Below are 20,937 nucleotides of genomic sequence, written 5' to 3' on the forward strand. Positions count from 1 at the left end.
GATCGATGAAAAGAAAACCATGTGTATCAGAAGTTATCTTCTCTTGAGCAATATATCTACTCCAGGAATAGATTAACCGGAATAATTAAGTCGTTATAGGTTCCACTGTTCCACGATGGCTACATAAACGAGTGGGTAAGTCGATTAGAGAGACTGAATTATCCGGGTTCGGAATAGATTACCTTATCTGTATTTGGCAAAACCTTTCGGAATTTTGGACCCTTAATGTTCTCCAACTTCGTCAATCATCCAATCATTCATCAATCCATTCGGAGTCACGTCTCAGTCCTTACAGCTGAAAGGACGTGCTGGATCAGCTCCTGATTACCCGTTGGCTACAACATGTTACGCTGCCCAGATGGTTCAACGACAAACTAGCTTATGATGTTACCTTACAAGTAGACCCGCGTTAGCGACACTCTGAAATCCATTGTGGATGGGTGAGTGTCACATGCTGCCCAGACGTCCGCGGGTTATGTGTATTTAGCTTCGTGCAGGTTGCAGTCATCTACTACAGAGTCAATGATTCATCTACCAACAACACATCGTCGTGGTTAGTGGGCTGCCCAGCTGATCAACCTGGCCCTGAAAACAGCCGTTGTGGAGTTTCGACTGTAAAGAAACAACAAAATAGTAAACAAACCAAAAAACAACTCAGCAAAACCAAGATGGCGACCTATCAAAATGGCGTCTTCCACCTGTTCCTGACCCACTGCAGAAAATATTTTAATGCTCACCAAACGCCTTCGGGCACCACGCCGACCGTGCGAAGGATGTACATCCAGTCAAGGTCGTTAAACACTTCCAGTTAGTCCAACTTCGTACTTTATTTGGCACGATAATACAAGGACGCCCTATCCGGATAGAGTATTATATTTTTTTGTCGATAAATTTTTCTTCCGACTCCCCAATCCTGCATATTTTTGCAGAGAAAAAGCAAATTCCAAATTTTTGCACACATAGCGGGACTGGTGGCACACAGTTCTAGTTGAAAAGTGCTATATCAAATCCTATTTCCATTCTTTTCTCTTAATCAAGTTAGCTTATTATAAAGTTATTCCTCACTTGATTCTCTTCAGATTGAAACATGGCCATCAAAGGCAACCTATGATTCGCATTATTGAAAACAAATAATAAGAGACCAATTATAGTTAATAAACGACCAAAAAACAAACTAAAGAATGCAAAACACAAGATAGAAAACTTATGTCTGAGCAACATGAACCCCACAAAATTCGGGAATATCTCAGGTGCTCCGGAAGGGTAAGCAGATCCTGCTCCAAATTGGAGACCCGGCGTGGTGCTCATTTAAGAACAAACTCGATGATATCTCTGATTCGGTGATATCACATAAAGGAAAAGAGAAAATGGTTATGGTTACGAGAAGTGGGACACATCTGGCGTCATCTGTTAAACACAAAATCAATAAAGGTCAACCAACTCGTGATAGCGTCCATAAAATTTTCAAGGGAATGACTTCAACTTCATCACTTGGAACCCTTTTTGTAAATAGTTCTTTGTTTGCAACAAACCTCTATCAAAAATAAAATCATATTTGGAAATGCCATCTCTTAATTATAGTACCAACTTGGAGATAAATAATAAAATACTCTATATGCAGGGGGTGGTGGATTGGTGCTACATAGAAATGGAAAGTTCACAATTGGTAAGCTAGAATCCTCTTTTTTGTCGTAAATTTTATTTTCGACTGACCCTCGTTGTCAATTTCCAAACGTAAGTCAAGATATTTGGCAGACATAGTCTTAAAAGTATGAATATTACACCTTTTGTGTAATACAAAGAATTACATTTATTGCAAATCTGTTTTGTAATGTCATAATAGAAAGCAAGTTATAACAATATTTGGTAGATTTCTATAACCGATATAGTTTAAAGTTTTTACCTCGCACCCGTGTTCGTCAGTGCAATTATGTAGAGTGATGGACATCTGTCTATATCATAAATGTGGCTTTTAGATAAAGAACGACATTAAAAATGCTGTTCCTTCGCCTTGGGTTTTGTCAAGCTCCTCTGCCTTTGTTTGTGTCAGGTTCCTATGCCTTAGGGTTTTTTAAGTTCTTCTGCCTTGAAGCTGTGAAATGTCTATCATCTTTTCACGATACATATGTTGTTGTTTCAGCGGACAAAGCTATAAAAATATAATTTTTGTATGAAAGTCGTACTACAACGAGTGTCTTGTAAAAGAATATGATTAAATGAGCACTCAGGTAAGCCCACATACAAAAACATATCATTTGACAAGTATGAGATTTTGGCGAATTATACGTCCTTCATGACGTTATTGAACATTACATTGAACAACAAATCTGAGGACTTACCTTGTTTGTATTGGATACCTAAGCTTCACAAAATTCCGTACAAACAACGGTACATTGCCGGCTCATCTGCATGTTCTACAAAGGAATTGTCCATTAGATTGACAAACATTCTGTCCGCAGTAAAAGAAGGTCTTCAGAAATAATGTAAAACTGTTTACTCGCGTAGTGGTATTAACCATGTGTGGATTCTAAAAAAACTATTAAGAACTTCTGCATAATTTAATATCTCGATCTTTCTCTGAATAAATTCTATCAAAACCTTTGATTTTCAAACCTTTATACCACCATTCCCCATGTGAAATTAAAAAATCGTCTACAAAAAATAATCCACAATGCTTTTCAATATGAAAATGGTAGCATATTCTATAAATTTGTCGCTTTGGGATACCATACGGCATATTTTGTTGATAGTGAACAAAAAAGGTGAAACATGCTACGCATAGGAACAAGTGATCAGTGTGCCGGAGTTCTTATTCACAACATATTTGTTGAATTTGGAGTTAGACTTTTTCAACAAATTGCCGCCATTCCTATATATATGGAAACAAACTCTGCGCCTCTCCTTGCTGACCTCCTCTTATATTCATATAGTCGAAGTTCCTTCAGACAGTTGTCAAAAACAAGAAGATAAAAGATTGTTGGTGTGGTTCATAGGTGTTTCTCGTTTCTCGTTTTTTTATATAGATTAGAACATTGGTTTTCATGTTTGAATCGTTTTACACTAGTCATTTTGGGGTCTGTTATAGCTTGCAGTTCGGTGTGAGCCAATTTGAGAATGCTCCGTATTGAAGGCCGTATTTTGACCTTTAATTGTTAACTTTTAACATTGTGACTTGGATGGAGAGTTGTCTCATTGACACTCATACCACATCTTCTTATTTATACAGATCATTTAATTTCACATGCAGGTATATTCTTATACCTCGAATTTGACATAAGCGGTCATCTCAGTACCAAAATCTATAACAAACGAGACGATATTTATTTTGAAATTATAAATTTCCGAAAACCTTAGCAGCAGTATAACAACCTTATCTGCATATGGGATATACCTTTTCCAACTCATTTGGTATTCAAGATCTTGCAACTGCTACTAAGATTTCATAAAACGAGCAGAATGTTGATGAACCAAGTTATGTATAAGAACGTTTCTTCCTTTTTCTAAAAATAAGTTCATCGGAAGATACTAAGACCTTGTTTATAAATATTCCGTATCAACTTTACAAATAATAAATGATAGTCTTGAAGTATATATTCTAGGTACTGTCGTTGTGTATCATCTTAATTACGTGTTATAGTGTTCTAAGTATTTGTCTTTGTATATTTTTAACGTTAACTGTTTAGTTCTTGTTTTTGGCAATGTACTTTTGGCGGGGATCGGTATTTATACATTCCGTAATTGTGTTATTATGCTTTGGTCATTTTTTTGTATTCTTGTCTTTCATTTGTGCTCATCTACTTTGTCTATAGACTGCATATATGCCATTTTGTTTTTCTTTTTCGACATAGTTGTTTGTTTTTATAGTGATGAAGATTATGAAACAGTGTTGACTGCTGTATCCCAATTTTTTACATTTGAACCTATTATGTCTTTGTTTTGCTGACACATTGTTGTTAATATAATGGAAGTCCATGACAGTCAGTGAGAGGTGTAGCTAGCTATAAAACCAAGTTTGATAAACAGTACCAAGTCAGGAATATGACAGTTGTTTTCCATTCGTTTGATTTGTTTGAGCTTTTGATTCTGCCATTTGATAAGGGACTTTTCGTTATAGTTCGGTATTTTTGTTATTTTACTTTTTGGGTTGTGTCAAATTCCTCTGCCTTGGGTATTGTCAAGTATGCGTAGGGATCTAGTGTTATGAAGTGATGAATTGATAAATCATATCCCTTCTTTCCCAGTAATGTTTTATCCAGATTTTAGAGAGAAAAATACATGGAAGGTGACATCATGTCATTACAATGTGTTCATATATGCTTTAAGATCAGCAAAATAAATCATTATCATGACATAGTTGATAAATGATTTTTCTATACGTTGTTGAGTAACTGATGTCTCACTATATCCGTTGTCATCTGTTTCAAAGCGGAAGAACGATATATTCAAATTGTCGTAACCATAATAACACCATTTTCCTCGAATGTGAAATGAAAGAATTAGTCTTCTCATCGAATTTGTACTTATGAGGGCAACACGTCCTGTGACTCATTTAAAACATGATCTTCTTACTCTTCTGGAGCACATGAGATCTCCCCGTTAGGGTTTCTGTTGGTCAGTCTTAATTTTTATGTTTTTCTATGTAGACTATTTTCGGCTCTACGAACTTTCTCAAAGTCCTGCTTTGATTGCCGAGTTTATTAATTGTCATGGAATTCAATCTATTGAAATGCCTCAAACGTTTTTTTAAATAGTTGATTACAAACAATATGAAATACAGACTATATGCTGTAAGAAGGTGGTCTCGAGGTAGCGTATTCGCCTCAAGTGCTGGAGGTCGTGTGTTCAAACCCCAACCGGGTCAATCCAAAGACTTTAAAATTCGAATTTGCTGCTTCTCTGCTAAGTTTGCAGCATTAAGGAATTAGAGCAAAGAATGGCGAGCTTGTAGTCAGAATAATGGCTTCGGGTAGAGTGACATGTCTTTTGCTGACTATTACCTTATGAACTAGTACGTTAAAAATCCGGTCTAGTACATAGCTGGGTTAATATTCATATCGCATTAACATGCTTTTGTCCTGAATATGCATTTGATTTGACGCTGGACGTTAAACAGTCGTTCATCATCTGTTAGGAGTCGGACTCGCTTTGTCTGCCGATTTACCCCCTCAAGATAACTTCCGAAACTTAGCTTCAGATTGTTGTGTTTTCATTGATCTCGCAGGTTTCAGCTGATTATGCGTGTATTTTCAGAGGGGAACATTTGTTGTCGATTCGAATTCGAGCGTTACTAATGAGTGTTTTGTTTATTTGGCCAATCAGATTCAAAGTTAGTGATAATTCCGGAACCAAATAGAATCTTTTGAAGAATGCTTCTCTGCCATCATTCAAATGCAAAGAAGGTTTGTTTAGAGTTGGCTAAGTAATTCAAAAGATATATAGGGTTTTAATTTGTACCATAAACCACCAATGCATTCATATGGGCAATCCAATCAACATGATATGCAAATCTTTGAAGAGAGGAGAAAAAAAATATTTTTCAAAAACCGTCTCCTCCTAAATTCTAGGTCCAATTCTTTTGAAAAGTGGGTTGATTATTGGGTCTGAACTTACATGAGCAACACGACGAGTGCCACATGTGGAGCAGGATCTGCTTACCTTGTCGAAGCACCTATGATTACCCGCCGGTTTTTTGTAGGGTTCGTGATGCTCAGTCATTTATTTTATATGTTGTGTTTAATATATTGTTGTTTGTCTTTTGTTCTTTTTTTTGTGTTTTATTTTGCCATGGCATTGTCAGTTTGTTTATCTCATTGTCGTGCTAGCTATTTACTTCAATTTGCCAATCCAGGAAAGCGCTTCGGACGCATGAAATTAATAACATGTTGGTTTTACTTTTACAGCACTGGGTCTATACCTCTGCTGGTGGACTATCAGTCCCCGAGGATATTATCTGCTCAGTAGTCAGTACTTCAGTGAGATATGATTTTAACAACCTTTTCTTAAATTGCCCGTTAATGAATTTTTAAATCATTACGAAATTAAGGTTTTAACTCCCTCAGGCAATGTTGACCTTAAATGGATTTGGCTACTTTTTTGTTCATACAGCTCTTCACCTGTTTCTGTTCTTAAACATAAATGGCTTTTAAATATTCGGATCAGGATGTGAGCGTTCCTGATGAAGGTAAATCCAGAAAAGTGCTTCGGACGCATGAAATTAATAACGTGTTGTTTTCATTTTTTGTGTTGTTCGCGGTATCTATTTTTTGCGTTGTGTACACAGTTAGAAGTTTAGTTTCGCATTTTGGCCATGGTGAATTTTTTAAATTTGAAAGTTTTTGTACAATAAAATTGATTTTTAGATAGATGAAGAATAATATAGCCTTCCAAGTTGGTTTATTTGAACATCTAGATTGTTTTTAGCATGTTTTATAGGTCATTTTTCTGTTTGACAGTCCGTATTTTCCCATCCGTACCGCCCATAAGCCCAGAAATTATTGTAGTGTTTTTCAACAAAGATTTGACCCTCGATCTTTTCAATTCAATTTCATGGAAAAACGAGCAGAAATGCATATGATTATTTTTTGGACCTTTTGATGGATAAATGTCTATGGTTTTAGGAAAGGTATCACTCTAATTGATTGAAATTTGCCTTTGGACTAAATTTTGGAGACTTTTGTAACATTTTTATCCCCCATTTTGCAATATTTTGTATCAAATAAATGCAGATTGTTGCCATGGTTACACCAAAAAGAGATTATTTTTCACCATTATGACTATTGGAAATCAAATCTATGGAAGATACTCTTTCCATAAATATACACATGCATAACACAAATATTAAGCCTTATTAGTTAGAAAGGAAGGGAAAGAGGGTGATTAAAAATTATGAGTGTCAATTTTAAGTTTTTTTCCTGTGTATTGCTACCTTAAATATTCGGATGTGAGCGTTCCTGATGAAGGTAAATCCAGAAAAGTGGTTCGGACGCATGAAATTAATAACGTGTTGTTTTCATTTTTTGTGTTGTTCGGGTATCTATTTTTGCGTTGTGTAAAGAACTTTTGAAAACGTCGTCAAACTGCATTTTGTGACGTCATATCCGTCATTTTGATGCCATACCGATATTTCTTTAAATTTAAAAAATCCTTCAGAAAAATGATTATTAGTATCAAGTAGTGCAAGTTAGTAATTACTATGCACCTTGATGATAAAAGTTTCTTTGTTATTGTCTCACGAAGGAAATATGTTTAGCGATCAGCCGACCATGGACAGCGCGTAAATGGATAATTAACTCTTTGACCATACTAGGGACATTCGTGTGCGTCGTAAGATAATGACAGAACTATTTTTCAAAATAAACTAAAGAATAATAACTAACTGGAGTACTTATTGTTTTTGTCGATAATTAAGATTCAAACGAATAACTTTAAAGCGTCATTATGACATACACAACATTGTAAGCTGTAGTTTGAATACGTTTTCTGAAGTTCTTTAAGGAAAGTAAATGTGAATACCGCGTAAAGTCATTCTAAAAACATCGCGATAAAAACTGTGCTGTTGTAAAATATCACATTTATACACGGTCAAGATGAAATTGTCAAATAAAATAGAGAATGAAAACATGAAATGTGTCAAAGAGACAACAACCCGACCAAAGAGCAGAAAACAACCCAAAGGCAACAATGGGTCTTCAGCGCAGTGAGACAATCCCGTACTCGTAAGCAGGCTTAAGTGGGACCTTAAGGGAATACGATACAGTAGCAGGGGCAGATAATAACGTGTTCAAAACTGTTCGTGTTGTTTTCGCGACGTTGTTAATCAGAACGTTGTAATTTCGCGAAGTTTCTAATAAGAACGATTACATTTCGCGACGTCGTTTTAAATGTAGTCACATTTGCGGAAAATCCAGTGACGTCACAAATCCGGTTGCGCGAATTTGAAAAAAAAGTACTTGCCAAGAAAATCGGCCATATCACGAAAATTGTTATATTCATTCATTAATATTGAGGTCAACAGTATTAACTTGAAATGTGAAAAAAAAATTAAATCCACATTCATACTCTTGTATATGTTTTATTTCATATAGGAAATGAATAACAGATATGCAAATAATGATACGTCGATGAGACAGAAACCCAACTAAACAAAAAGACCAATAAGTAATTAAATGTAATTTAGATATTAACGTACTGTCTTGATCTATATATAATATCTACACCATTTGGAAAACTGTATGGAGAATTGTGCAAATAAATTTAACAGACTATCAACAAAATGACAAAATAACATGATTAATAAAGACAACGCCTCATACTGCACCTGACTTTGAATGAGTACATTAAAAAGTTTAACCCTCTTGCTGCCGAGTTTTTTTCTTGCTTTGTCGCGCCAAAAGCATCTTGACGTTTCATATCTGTGACGTTGCAAAACTTGTGCCACTCTGTAGAACAGCGCTTTCCCGCCGTCCATCATTTTTCCCGCGTCAATGTAGCCGTAATTATGAAAAGCGATGTAAAAGTAATTTTATGAAAACTATTGCTCTAAGATTGTTATAAACGATGTTTTTAATACAATATTATTTAAAAATACAACTTTTAACCTTGCAATAAAGTTATAATTGATAAATACAGTAAAAAAATCTCTCAAATAATTATATAAACAAAATAACGGCCCCCAATAAAAATTAAAATAAAAACAATGCGTGTACAAATAAAAATAAATAAAAACTCCGAGCAGCCGATTCTATGAACTACTTCTTGTTGTAAAGTATCAAACGTGTCAGATTAAAATTTTCATTCCAATAGATATAGGAAGACGTGGTATGAGTGCCAATGAGACAACTCTCCATCCAAGTTACAATTTATAAAAGTAAATCATTATAGGTCAAGGTACGGCCTTCAACACGGAGCATTGTTTTGGTAGGCGAGAAAATAATTTTTATAGACGTTATTATCCATATTCATTTTGTTTATTTTTTATCATGTTTATTATTATTTTGTTGAACACTTATTGCTCAAAATTTTAGAGCAATGTTTGAAAATACGAATTAAAAAAAAAAACAGAAAAGCGAGGGAAAAAAATCTCTAAAATTAATTTCTATTGTCTACAAATGAACCTGAATCAATAATAATTCCTTTTCATTTTCTATGATGAAGTACACACTGTAATTGGCATACACAAAATATCTTTTAAAATCTGTTGATTGATAAATTGTTCTCCTCTCAACGTTCAGTGGCAAGTGTTTCATGCAATATTAAGGACGTCTGAAATTTAATGTACAAAAAATCTGTTGCTCAGTGGGTCCTACAAAGTAAAAGATCTGTGATGAATGGCTGAAAATTGAGGTTGTCACTGGGAAAGGATGATATGTAGGATAGGAAAAGAAATCATTGGGTCACCTACTAATTAATCATCCCCATTTCGAATGAAAATAAATATTTGTAGATTAGTGCTTCAATGATGAAACGGGTATAAAATGTATTGAAATATCGTATGGCAATACAAGTATATCGGGTAACATTTGTGTACTTTTACAAAAAAAATCTTCACTGAGAATTCAATCGCGGCATTTGAGCCCTAAAGAAATTTTCCAGTTCTCTTAAATAAAGCGTGTATTGTGAATATTAATATTTCGCGTAATCAAGTATAACAGTTACCTTTTCTATGATTATTTATTAGGAATGCGATTATTATATGAGATATTCTGATTGAAAGATGTATGAAAAATACGTTTAACAAATTTCTCGAAAGTATGCAACATTTTACATGAAAATGACGAACTAGTAAACACGTTAAATAAGTTGGTATTTTAGTACTAACAAGCTTATGATCCTGTATCAATTTTTGACATCCGTCTTAAGTATACAAATAATGCATTTTATTCAGTTTGCTTCATTCCCGCCAAAATCGTCCTTTTGGCGCCGTCTTTTGACGTTGTCAGTGCCCCTCAGTATTGTGACGTTACCATGGACCTTTGACGTTCTACACAATCAACAAGATTTGTGTGTAGAAGCCATAAATGTCCCTTTGGCAGCAAGAGGGTTAACGGCATTTTTAGAATTTAACCCAGTGGAAAATTATACATATGTGTATGAAAAAGAACTGTCAGTTTAAAAGACACAGTTATAAGCCCCGTATTATAGACGGAATGACGGACGGACAGACGGACAGGTGTAAAACAATATGCCACCCAACTTTCAGTTGCGGGGGTATAAAAATACCCTGAAGACAAATAAACTTAGGCAACTTACCTATTGATACAAAATCATGCAATTTCATGATCTAATACCGACTGCTGTACTTCCTATGAAATGTTAAACTACACCGTAATGGACTTTATTGAGACAATTACGACATGAATTTGCTCGAAACAGCTCTAAATGTACACCTTTTTGAACATGTTCAGAGTAGTTCTAAGCTGACCCGAGTTAATGTGGGTATGGTTTTGTGTACATATAATGCCTATATAGTAGGCCGATAGTTTTCTTGATTGAATTGTTCACATTTTCATGTCGGGGCTTTTTAAAGCTTTCTAAACAGTGAGGCTTTTTTTTTTGGTGAATACCGTGCGGTGACCCTTAATTGCGTTTATCTTCGTAATTTGAAATATGGTTGATAGTTGTCTCATTGGCAATCATACCAACTGTCCTTATTTATATTATCCCACTTACTTGATAATTGCTTGTTATATATTTTGTCATGTTGGGACCTTTTGAATAATTAAAAATATGCACAAGCTGTGTTGTCTGCATGAGTTGAAGTACTAATGTCGGACTGAGATGCAAATTATTTTTTATGCCAAAGCGGAGGGGGCATTAAGTTTTACCCTTGTCCGTCTGTACGTACGTACGTACGTCCCAAAATTGGTTTCCGTTCTCTAACTTTAGTTTGCCTCAAGCAAATGTTATGAAACTTATACACAACGCTTATTACCACAAAACACAGATCAAGTTTGAATTTTGGTGGCGTCACTTTTACCATTCTAGAGTTATGCCCCTTTACAAATGGAAAAATTGCTGAATTTTTCGTTTCCGTTCTCTAACTTTAGTTTGCCTCAACCAAATGTTATGAAACTTATACACAATGCTTATTACCACAAAACACAGATCAATAGATATAAGAAGATGTGGTATGAGTGCAAATGAGACAACTCTCCATCCAAGTCAAAATTTATAAAAGTAAACCATTATAGGTCACAGTACGGTCTTCAACACGGAGCCTTGGCTCATACCGAACAGTAAGCTATAAAGGGCCCCAAAAATTACTAGTGTAAAACCATTCAAACGGGAAAACCAACGGTCTAATCTATATAAAAAACGAGAAACGAGAAAAACTTATGAACCACATCAACAAACGACAACTACTGAACATCAGATTCCTGACTTAGGACAGGTGCAAACAAATGCAGCGGGTTTAAAAGTTTTAATGGTACCAAACCTTCACCCTTTTTCCGAAACAATAGTGTAACATCACAACATAGAAAGACACACTATAAAATATCAACTGAAATAGCTTAACTCAATCAAAGGACATATTAACACCATTGAACATACACTGAACAAATAAATTTGACCTATGACACAATGTAAATACAAAATAAATAAACTAAGGGAAGAATAATAAAAGTAACATGTTATATCGGTAAGAAATGTTAAACAATTAAAGAAAAACAATATGCTCGAACAAAAATATCAGCCATTTGCACTAACTTTAAACACAGGTAAATGAAAATAATTTTGTTGTTAGGTATACGTGTATAGTACCAATGGAGAAAAGAAATATTTTTACAAAATAAATAATTTTGATGTTCATAGTACGAAGTGAAAATTTATAGTTATACCAAACACTTATCAAAGCTGGTATATAGACCAGATATAACCCTGAATAACATTAAATAACAAAAAAGCATTACAATTAGTATCAACAGGTCAAATAAACAAGAAAGTACGATTTGAGAGTACTCGCAGTTACTGACAGCTAGTTAAAAGCCAAAACAATTAATGATAAAAAATCATGCATCAGAGACTAAAATCAATTCTAATATGACGTGCTTCTTTCGCTTTGTAAACAACACCGTGCTAAAATTCTCGATATATCTATACTTAGCGCAAACTCAGAGATATACATAATCATGGATGGTGTAATATACCTCCCACGTAAATCCACATGTATTGAAACCTATGTGCAAGAGCTTTGCCGATTTTATTGTTTTAAAAATTGTAATTAAAAAAGACAAAAGAACTTTTATTCTTATTTGGATGCACAATAAAAAGAATTAATGCACAAGAGCTGGGAAAAATCAACAAATTCAAAATTAAATAAAATTCCGCGAAAGTCTATTAATGTTTTTGGCGCATTTAAGTCATTTCAAAATATGACGTCATACAAATGAACACACTAGAGTTGAAGGTTTTCCGTTACGTGAATCATCGAAATTCGTATATTATTGTATCAAAATGGATTTTTGAGGTAGGTTTTGTTTTATTTTCTATTCTCTTGCATCGTTCGCATATTTACTGATTTCAGCAAGTCAACATGGCGGATCCTTAGTTACGAAATGTCAACTTTGTATTTGACGGAAGCTTCCAAGAAAAATATGTAAATTAAAAATGGCAAATGTTGGGTTTGAGAATTAAAAGAATTAAACAGATATTTTTCTAGCGGTTATTCACGAAATAATCAATGCAAGCTACCGATTTATTAGAATGTTGGAGGTCTAGGCTAACAGGGAGTAAAAAAGAACAGCCACAAACACGGCATAGTCACCCTCGCTTCAGTTTTTTAATGACCGTATTTGTCCTATTAGAATCGAAATAATTCATGGAAGCCATAGATTTGTTGTCAATTTACACATGGCCTGGGCCGTGATATTCGTTAATTTTATCCCTCGCTAACGCTCAGGATAAAATTCGAATATCACGGCCCAGGCCATGTGTAAATTTCCAACAAATCTATGGCTTCCATGAATTATTTCTTAACTAAAACACATCCCAGGGATTTAGTATTTAACGTCATGGCCAGTCAAAGAAGACATGACAAGTTTGAATTTTGGTGGGGTCACTTTTACCGTTCTAGAGTTATGCCCCTTAACAAATGGAAAAATTTCTGAAATATTTGGTTTCTGCTCTCTAATTTTAGTTTGCCTCAACCAAATGTTATGAAACTTATGCACAATGCTTATTACCACAAAACTCAGATCAAGTACAAATTTGGGTAGCGTCACTTTTACAGTTCTTGAGTTATATCCCTTTATAACGTTATATGCAAGCGGGGGCATCATCTGTGTCCCATGGACACATTCCCCATTTATTTTTATTGTTATTATTATGTTTTGATTATGAAATATTTATTTTTATCAAATTTATCTTTTTATGTTTCCGAACATTTCTTTTCTAAAAGTAATTTACTAGAATACTTTTTGTATCCAACATGTCCAAGATTCGTAACAATTCATAAAGGTTTGGCAAATATTTTATGCTATTTTACGAGTAACCAGCTTTAAAAATTTTGATGAATAATATCATTGCTTTCGAATTAAAAAAAAACTTGGCTATACCACTGAACTTGACAGCGTAATCATGAACGGCGGGAATGATTTTACGACGTTATGGCGATTAAAACTTATTTCAACGTAGTTTAGCGCCCTATTGGCAAACGTCCTGTTTGCAATTAAAAATAAAGTTTATTGCTTTTATTGAAAAAACAAGCACATGGACCCCCAGTTTTTTTCTTTTGCAATCAATCAAGTAATATTTAAAGAACACTCCGCCAAAATTTTAAGAAAAAATCAACGATCGATTTTTTTCTGCACTTCTGTATAGACGCAAAAATATTGTCAATTTCTTTATTTCACTAATAGTAAAGTAAATTCAGAAAACAACAATTTTGTTTAACCTTAAACTTGTTACAGCATGGTTATGCCATGGATCAAGGGAACATTTTACAAAAAACCCGGTTAAGTTATGACTGTTCGTTCAAAAGTATTGTAACTTTCTTTAAAAGTCCTATTTATGAAATCCAGGGTTTTCCCTTCAAATATGCAAATTTCAAACCAAATTATCTCAAAAAGTAAGTCATGAAGGTATATTTTTCTTTGCATATTTCAAAAGTACACATCGAAATTGACCTTCTATCAAAATTTCAAGAAAAAATCAACGAGGGATCTCTACTGTATCGTATGCCCTTAACAATTATGCATACTAGTTCAGAAAAATGGACGCAATACTAAACTCAGAAACATTCAAATATACCAAAACTAAAAGAACACAAAAGATTAACAAAGGCTAGAGGTTTTAACTTGGGACAGGCGCAAACATGCTGTGGGGTCAAACATGTTTTGTGAGATCTCAACCCTTCCCCTATACCTCTATCCAATGTGGAATAAACAAACACACAGCAAAAAGAAATGTTAATTTTTATAATTTACTAGGTATTTCATAACATAGGTTTTAAAACGCATCAATAGTGATGAATATATTCTTCAATGAATAACATTCATGCAAAAACCTGTCCAGGCGCGCATCCAGTCATTTTGAAAAATGGCGGGGTTCCAACCCCTGGAACACTATGAAATGTTCACATAGTTTAAAAAAAAGAACGAAAAAGGGGAAGTTTCCAACCCACGGAACACCCTCACCCTCTACCCCTTGGATACGTCAATAAGCCAAGCTTGAAAAACTGTTTGAAACATATTGTTTGAAACATATTGATGACGTCGATATGTGACATCGTATAAACACTAATGCAATTGACAATGATAATGTATTCTAAATAAAGGCAACAGTTGTATACCGCTGTTCAATAGTCATAATTCGATTAAGCAAAAATAAATTCGGGTAACAAACTAAAACTGAGGGAAACACATCAAATATTAGAGGAAAACAACGGAACAACAGAAAAACTGAAGTACAACAAAAGCAAACGCCAAGTTGAACATAACAATACTAAAATACTGCAAACTGTAATAAAATAAAGACATAATGAATGCAAATATTTATAAATTAAAAAGTTTTTCTAAACATTACAAACTATTCATTGCAAAGTTGTTGTCCTTTCGGAATTTTTGTCCATGCGGGCTTTTTGATTAATGGTGGCTACTACTTTCTCTTGATCAGATTTCCGAAGTATCTTTTGTTTAACACAGAACGGAAAAGGTTAAGTTTTCTGAGCTTACTTAAACGTGCAGACCTCTCTTCTTCACTCTCGAGTTCTTCTATTGCACCTTCTAGTTCTCTTTCCTCATCCTCGCAAAGTTTTTCGCAATTGCATTCCTCTTTGGTTGCCCCTAAATCATCGCAAACATTATTGCATATTGGTATACATTTACCTTCGAGACATGGTTCGATATCAGCATCTGCAACTTCCTTAGCAAGGCACCCACTTTCCAGTATATTTTTACCAACAGCGATCGTTAACTGTATGAGGTTTTCGATTTTTTCGCACTTCTCAGCAGTTTCTCCTTTACAAAGGGGTTTACCCGCATCAAGCAGGCACTCTCCGATCTCATTTACTGGAAATTCTAGACAAATATCTAGTTCTGATTCAGCAACTTCTGCACCGTCATTGTCGAAGTCACTTTTGGCCAATTCGATACCAGCTTTTTTTAAAACCAACTTTTCCCTTTCTCCAAGCTTTCTGGATTCATCAGTACGCTTGAAACTGTACCCATTCACAACCACAATGCAGACCAATGCTAAAACTGTATACTTCATCTCTCTGAAGAAAAAAATAATGTTATAAATTTTTTGCAACATTTAAAATTTTAAAGTATATTTGCGTTGAAGAGCCATTAATTATATAAATGACCACAATTGGTGCCGTTAATGTTATTCAAGCGATCATGAAAGAGATTTGCAATATTAAAAACAGAATTATATCATTTGACGGTCAATCCTTTTGACCTGCGACCAAAGTTCGAATTCCAGTTATCATTCAAAACAAGGACTATTTCGCATTTTAACAAGCAGTGCAACAGATAAAATAATCCCATTGGTAATTACTCTTTAGTCTAAAAGACCCTTTTTAATGATTTAAGGAATGTTTCACACATATTCCTATCTGTCAAACAGACTATGAGGGTGTGGATGGGGGTCCTGCATTTATTTATTCTTTAATAATTTAATTTTGGATGTAACGCGTCTTCTGATTGGCTATTCGAAATAACATAAAAAATGTGGTGCACAATTTAAAATAACCCGCTACGCGAGTTATTCAGTGTGCACCACATTTTTTATGTTATTTCTTCATAGACAGAAAAAATATTACAGTCATTCCTTAAATATTTTTAGACCATTCTTCATTCCTTATTTATTTTGCCCATTATTCTCTTCTTTTTATAATATATCAAAATTCTGCAATTTCAAGCATTAATGGCTACTTTGTCTTAAGTTAAAATAAAGTGGCAGTCATTTCATTGCACAACTATACCTAATCCTGACGTGTGCTGAAAAATTCAACATACTTTTAATTGCATATTAGAGCGTACTGGTTCCCGGAAGTCTGACAGTACAAAAAAAGATACTTCCAATCTGAACAACAGGGCAAATGTGCCCTCCTCTTATAATCTTGTATACTTTTTTTATTATTAAAAAAAAAAATTTCGAACAAACTTAAGGGTTCGGCAGTGATTCCAAGTCCCCAAACTTTCATTTGATACCAAAACTACCCAAATATTTCACCTATTGACAAAGATACTGCTTTGCGTAGGAACTATTTGGTTTTAAATATGTTCTTTCCTACCGGGCCCGTATTAGTAGTTCTACACCATAAGTATAAAATATAGTGTGGGTTACAGATGTACTGATTTTCCAAGTCAAAACTCAACAAGAAAGTTATAATTTCATAAACTCAAAAGAATCTTCAATTTTAAAGTTTGCTTTAAAATAAAAAAAAAAATTATTTAGATTTAATTTTTAAAAATTAAAAACGTCGTAAAATCAACTGACTGAACTGTACAATTTTTGTTAATGCTCCAAAATATATTTTTTTTCAAATCAATTCAGAAATCAGTTTTGCCAGCTAACATTAGAATTTGACAGATCGACAGTCTATTTCATATACACACATGGTTTATACAATACTTTCTATTAGGTATTTTAAGTCAACTTTAACTTATTTTAGTAGATTCATTCTACTTGATATATATCACAGTGATTTCTGAACAATTAAAGTATTGTTTTTTTTATAATAATTGCGGTATCAAATTAAAGTCAAATTGAAATTGAAATAACCAACGTGAATAAAAATAAAACATCTAATATGAATTAAAAAATGTACACGAATTTACCTTTGGAATGTCTTTTCCTTGATAAAATTAGTCTGTGTAAGCTTATTTGGTAATACTGTCAATTGACTGTGTGCACGCTTATATATCATGCAGGCACTTACTTATTTGCATAATTTGTCTGTATATACCCGATTTTGTGGCATGAGATAGGACGTTAAAATGATTGACATCAACACGTATCTACTAGTACAAATGATTAAATAGAAATGTAATTGTATATACAGTATCAGTACTCTAAAATTTGCATTTCTAAATAAAGAATGATTTAAAAATCATTATGATCGATTTTATTGGGTTAAAGACAGAGGTGTGTTGTAGAGTTATAAAGAAAGTATGCGATTTAAGAGTGATACCGACATATCTGCGTTCTATTAGAATTGTAAATATTTTTCACAAGTTGTTTATTCATTTCATTTACCCAAAGGCTGAGAAAAAAGAATCACTAGGATACAAAAATAAAAATGAATTACATTTTTTTCCTTTCAGGAGGAAAAGTATCAGCTTAAATCATCCACCGTTTTGTTGTGGGGATGTTTAAGTACCCTGCCACGTCCACTCTGTGTTTTTGTTAGATGTTTTTCTGCTTTGTATCGATCTGACGAGTTAACCCCTTTTCAAATGATTTTTATATATAAAAAAGAAGATGTGGTATGATTGCCAATTAGACAACTGTTCACAAGAAACCAAATGACACAGAAATTAACAACTATATGTCACCGTACGGCCTTCGACAATGAAGAAAACCCATACCGCATAGTCGCTTTAAAAGGCCCCGAAATGACAAATGTAAAACAATTCAAACGAGAAAACTAACGGCCTAATTTATGTTATAGTTTGTTCTTATGTTGTACTGTTACACCACTGTCCCATGGTACGGGAGGATGGGCGCGCCTTCAAACTAGTTTAACGCCGCCACATTCTGCATGTGCCTGTCCCAAGTCAGGAGCCTGTAATTCAGTGGTTACCGTTTGTTGCTGTATATCATATTTGTTTTTCTTTCATAAATCAGGTCGTTAGTTTATCGTTTGAAATGGTTTACTTTTGTCATTTGGGGCCTTTTATAGCGGACTATGCAGTATGGGTTTTACTCATTGTTGATGTCCGTACGGGGTGACCTATAGTTGTTGATTTCTGTATCATTTGATATCTTGTGGAAAGTATTATATTGGCTATACTTTTTTTCCTATCTGGTTTTATCAACTCTTCATTTTTTAATAAGTTTTGGATTTTAAATATTTTGGACTCTAGCATCACCGAAGAGACATTCAGTCGAAATGCCCATTTAGTGAAGTAAATTTGGTACCGTTTATTCATGATAATGTTTATATATGCATATTCGAATCTTACTGAACTGTAGAAGTTAACTATTTTAATCAATTTGATATTTGTCGTGTTTTATGCTTGAATAAATTTTCACAAAAACTAGAGCAAACGAAAGTTGATTCATTTACAATGTAAAAGTAACTTCTTATTTATGAATATTTTAAAAGTGGCATTTGTTCTGTCTGTTTGTTTAAAAAATTTGAACTCCATGTACAAATGGTAACTGTATACACCATACGCTTAGATAATCGTTTATTGAACAGAGCTTTAAGGTGGATCATAGGTATATATTGCCTCAGATAGAATTTTATACTTTGACAAAATGAAGTACTTATAATAATGCTGCTTTTTTTTTAAATTTAGTAAAACATGTGGGTCACCGTGCTATTTTTCAAGCTGCAAGTCGTGCAAAATTGCCTAAATTTGCATAGATTGTTCACGAAAAAACATATTTTTGTGAATAAAAGCTTACTTAAAATTATGAGATAGAATTTTGAAATAAAGTATGAGAATATAGGTTTTATTATATGCTTTAAGAAAATAAACAGAAAAAAGGGTGTCGACGAACTTTTTTTCTTGCTACAAATAAAATTTGAAAATTTCACTAACATTCCAGTAAAAGAAAATTATTATCAGAGTTATCTCCCATTAAATGGCATATTTGAAAAATTGATTCTTAAAACATAAATATTTGGTTTTTGTATAAACATTTTGAATTATGCAATAAATCACTTATTTTTCTTTATAAAAATTAACATTCTTAGACATTAATTGCAAATCTGTCTCAAAATGTGCAGATTTAGGCAGAGAACTAGACCAATTGTGTACTGCAATTGTACAATCCAAGATGGCGGTATACAAGGAATCTACCTTAAACACACCAAATTTATATACTGTTATTTTCATGTCATATCAATTGATGTAGTTAAAAAATGCATCGATACAGCTGCGGGTGGACTTCTATTTACCATAGTAACCATAAATGCATTCTGTTTACGTTATTCTTAGTCATATATCTTTTTTTAAAAGTGTATACATCCCCGGATTTCCTTTTTTTTATTTGGGCATTACTGAAGAAGGTAAGTCCAGAAAGAAACGTTGGGCGAACGATATTTGTAAAGAGTTAGTTTTTGTTTAAACATGGCTAACGATATGCTTTGTATTATCTCTTTTGAAAAAAAACATGTTTGTATCACCTTCAATAAAATTGAGAATGGAAATGGGGAATGTGTCAAAGAGACAACAACCCGACCATAGAGCATACAACAGCCGAAGGCCACCAATGGGTCTTCAATGCAGCGAGAAACTCCCGCACCCGGAGGCGTCCTTCAGCTGGCCCCTAAACAAATATGTATACTAGTTCAGTGATAATGGACGTCATACTAAACTCCAAATTATACACAAGAACAACCATTGTATTTTAAATGTATTATACTTCCTTCTCTGTACCTTGTTCGGTTGTTTTAGAGAATATAATTATCGACCTATCTTTACTTTCATGTATCCATTATAGCGTTATGAAACACTTCCTTTTTGCTTTGCATCAATAACATTGAATTGTACTGCATCAGAAGCACATTTTGACAATTAACAGTTTATTTGGACGCTGCAGGATTTTTCGATATCTCATTATTGAAAAATCAGCATTTCAGTTACCAGACTCAAGCTGGCAGCCACTTAAAGCAGCTAATCAAGGTAGCAGCCGCTTTTTTCCAGCAGCCAATCAAGGTAGCATCTGTTTTTTTTTCCAGCAGCCAATTTTAATAATATGTCTAAAAACCAATAAACTGTATAAGATTCAAACGTTCAAAAAATTCCAAAATGTTAGTTAGATATAATAGCACCTCCTTTGGCAGCGGAATTTGACATTTTCACGGCTTGTCGTGATTCTCAAAAGATGACAATCCGTTTTATATACCAATGAGCAGCCACTCATTTTTCAGAGTACACTATTTGTTTAAAAAAGAATTGTACATCTTAAAATCGGGGTTTTTTTTCGTTCTTTTCTCGTTTTTTGATTCCTTATGATTAGGGGGTACAGAAACAATGTAGGAAGAGAAAATAAAAAAGTACAACTACAATATTTAAGAATGAATTTAAGTAAGTTGTGAGGAATCGTTATATATATATATTGCTATGAACTGAAAAAAAAAGATGCATTGTACGACAGGAAAATAATATTGTTGCTGTGTTACATATTTGTTTTTCGTTCATTTTTTTTTTACATTAATTAGGCCTTTAGTTTTCTCGTTTGAATTGTTTTACATTTGTGATCTCGGGGCCTTTTATAGCTGACTATGCGGCATGGGCATTGCTCATTGTTGAAGGCCGT

The 20,937-nt window shown here is 33.8% G+C and overlaps 1 protein-coding gene and 1 long non-coding RNA gene across 2 annotated transcripts; one reads left to right on the forward strand and one right to left on the reverse strand.

Annotated features, from left to right (window-relative positions):
- Positions 1-7,710: 7,710 nt before the first annotated feature.
- LOC127723402 (uncharacterized) lies at positions 7,711-15,133 on the forward strand. Its single transcript, XR_007992067.1, has 2 exons — positions 7,711-8,343; positions 10,038-15,133. It is a non-coding gene; the product is annotated as an uncharacterized LOC127723402 (long non-coding RNA).
- On the reverse strand, positions 14,978-17,449 carry LOC127723401 (uncharacterized). Its single transcript, XM_052230011.1, has 2 exons — positions 17,283-17,449; positions 14,978-15,712 (listed from the first exon to the last, which is right to left on the reverse strand). The coding sequence occupies exons 1-2, from the start codon at positions 17,369-17,371 to the stop codon at positions 15,094-15,096; spliced, it is 708 nt and encodes a 235-aa protein (XP_052085971.1). The 5' UTR covers positions 17,372-17,449; the 3' UTR covers positions 14,978-15,093.
- Positions 17,450-20,937: the final 3,488 nt, after the last annotated feature.

The sequence above is a fragment of the Mytilus californianus genome, unplaced genomic scaffold (assembly GCF_021869535.1).
Source record: "Mytilus californianus isolate M0D057914Y unplaced genomic scaffold, xbMytCali1.0.p SCAF_13, whole genome shotgun sequence".
Classification (NCBI taxonomy): domain Eukaryota; kingdom Metazoa; phylum Mollusca; class Bivalvia; order Mytilida; family Mytilidae; genus Mytilus; species Mytilus californianus.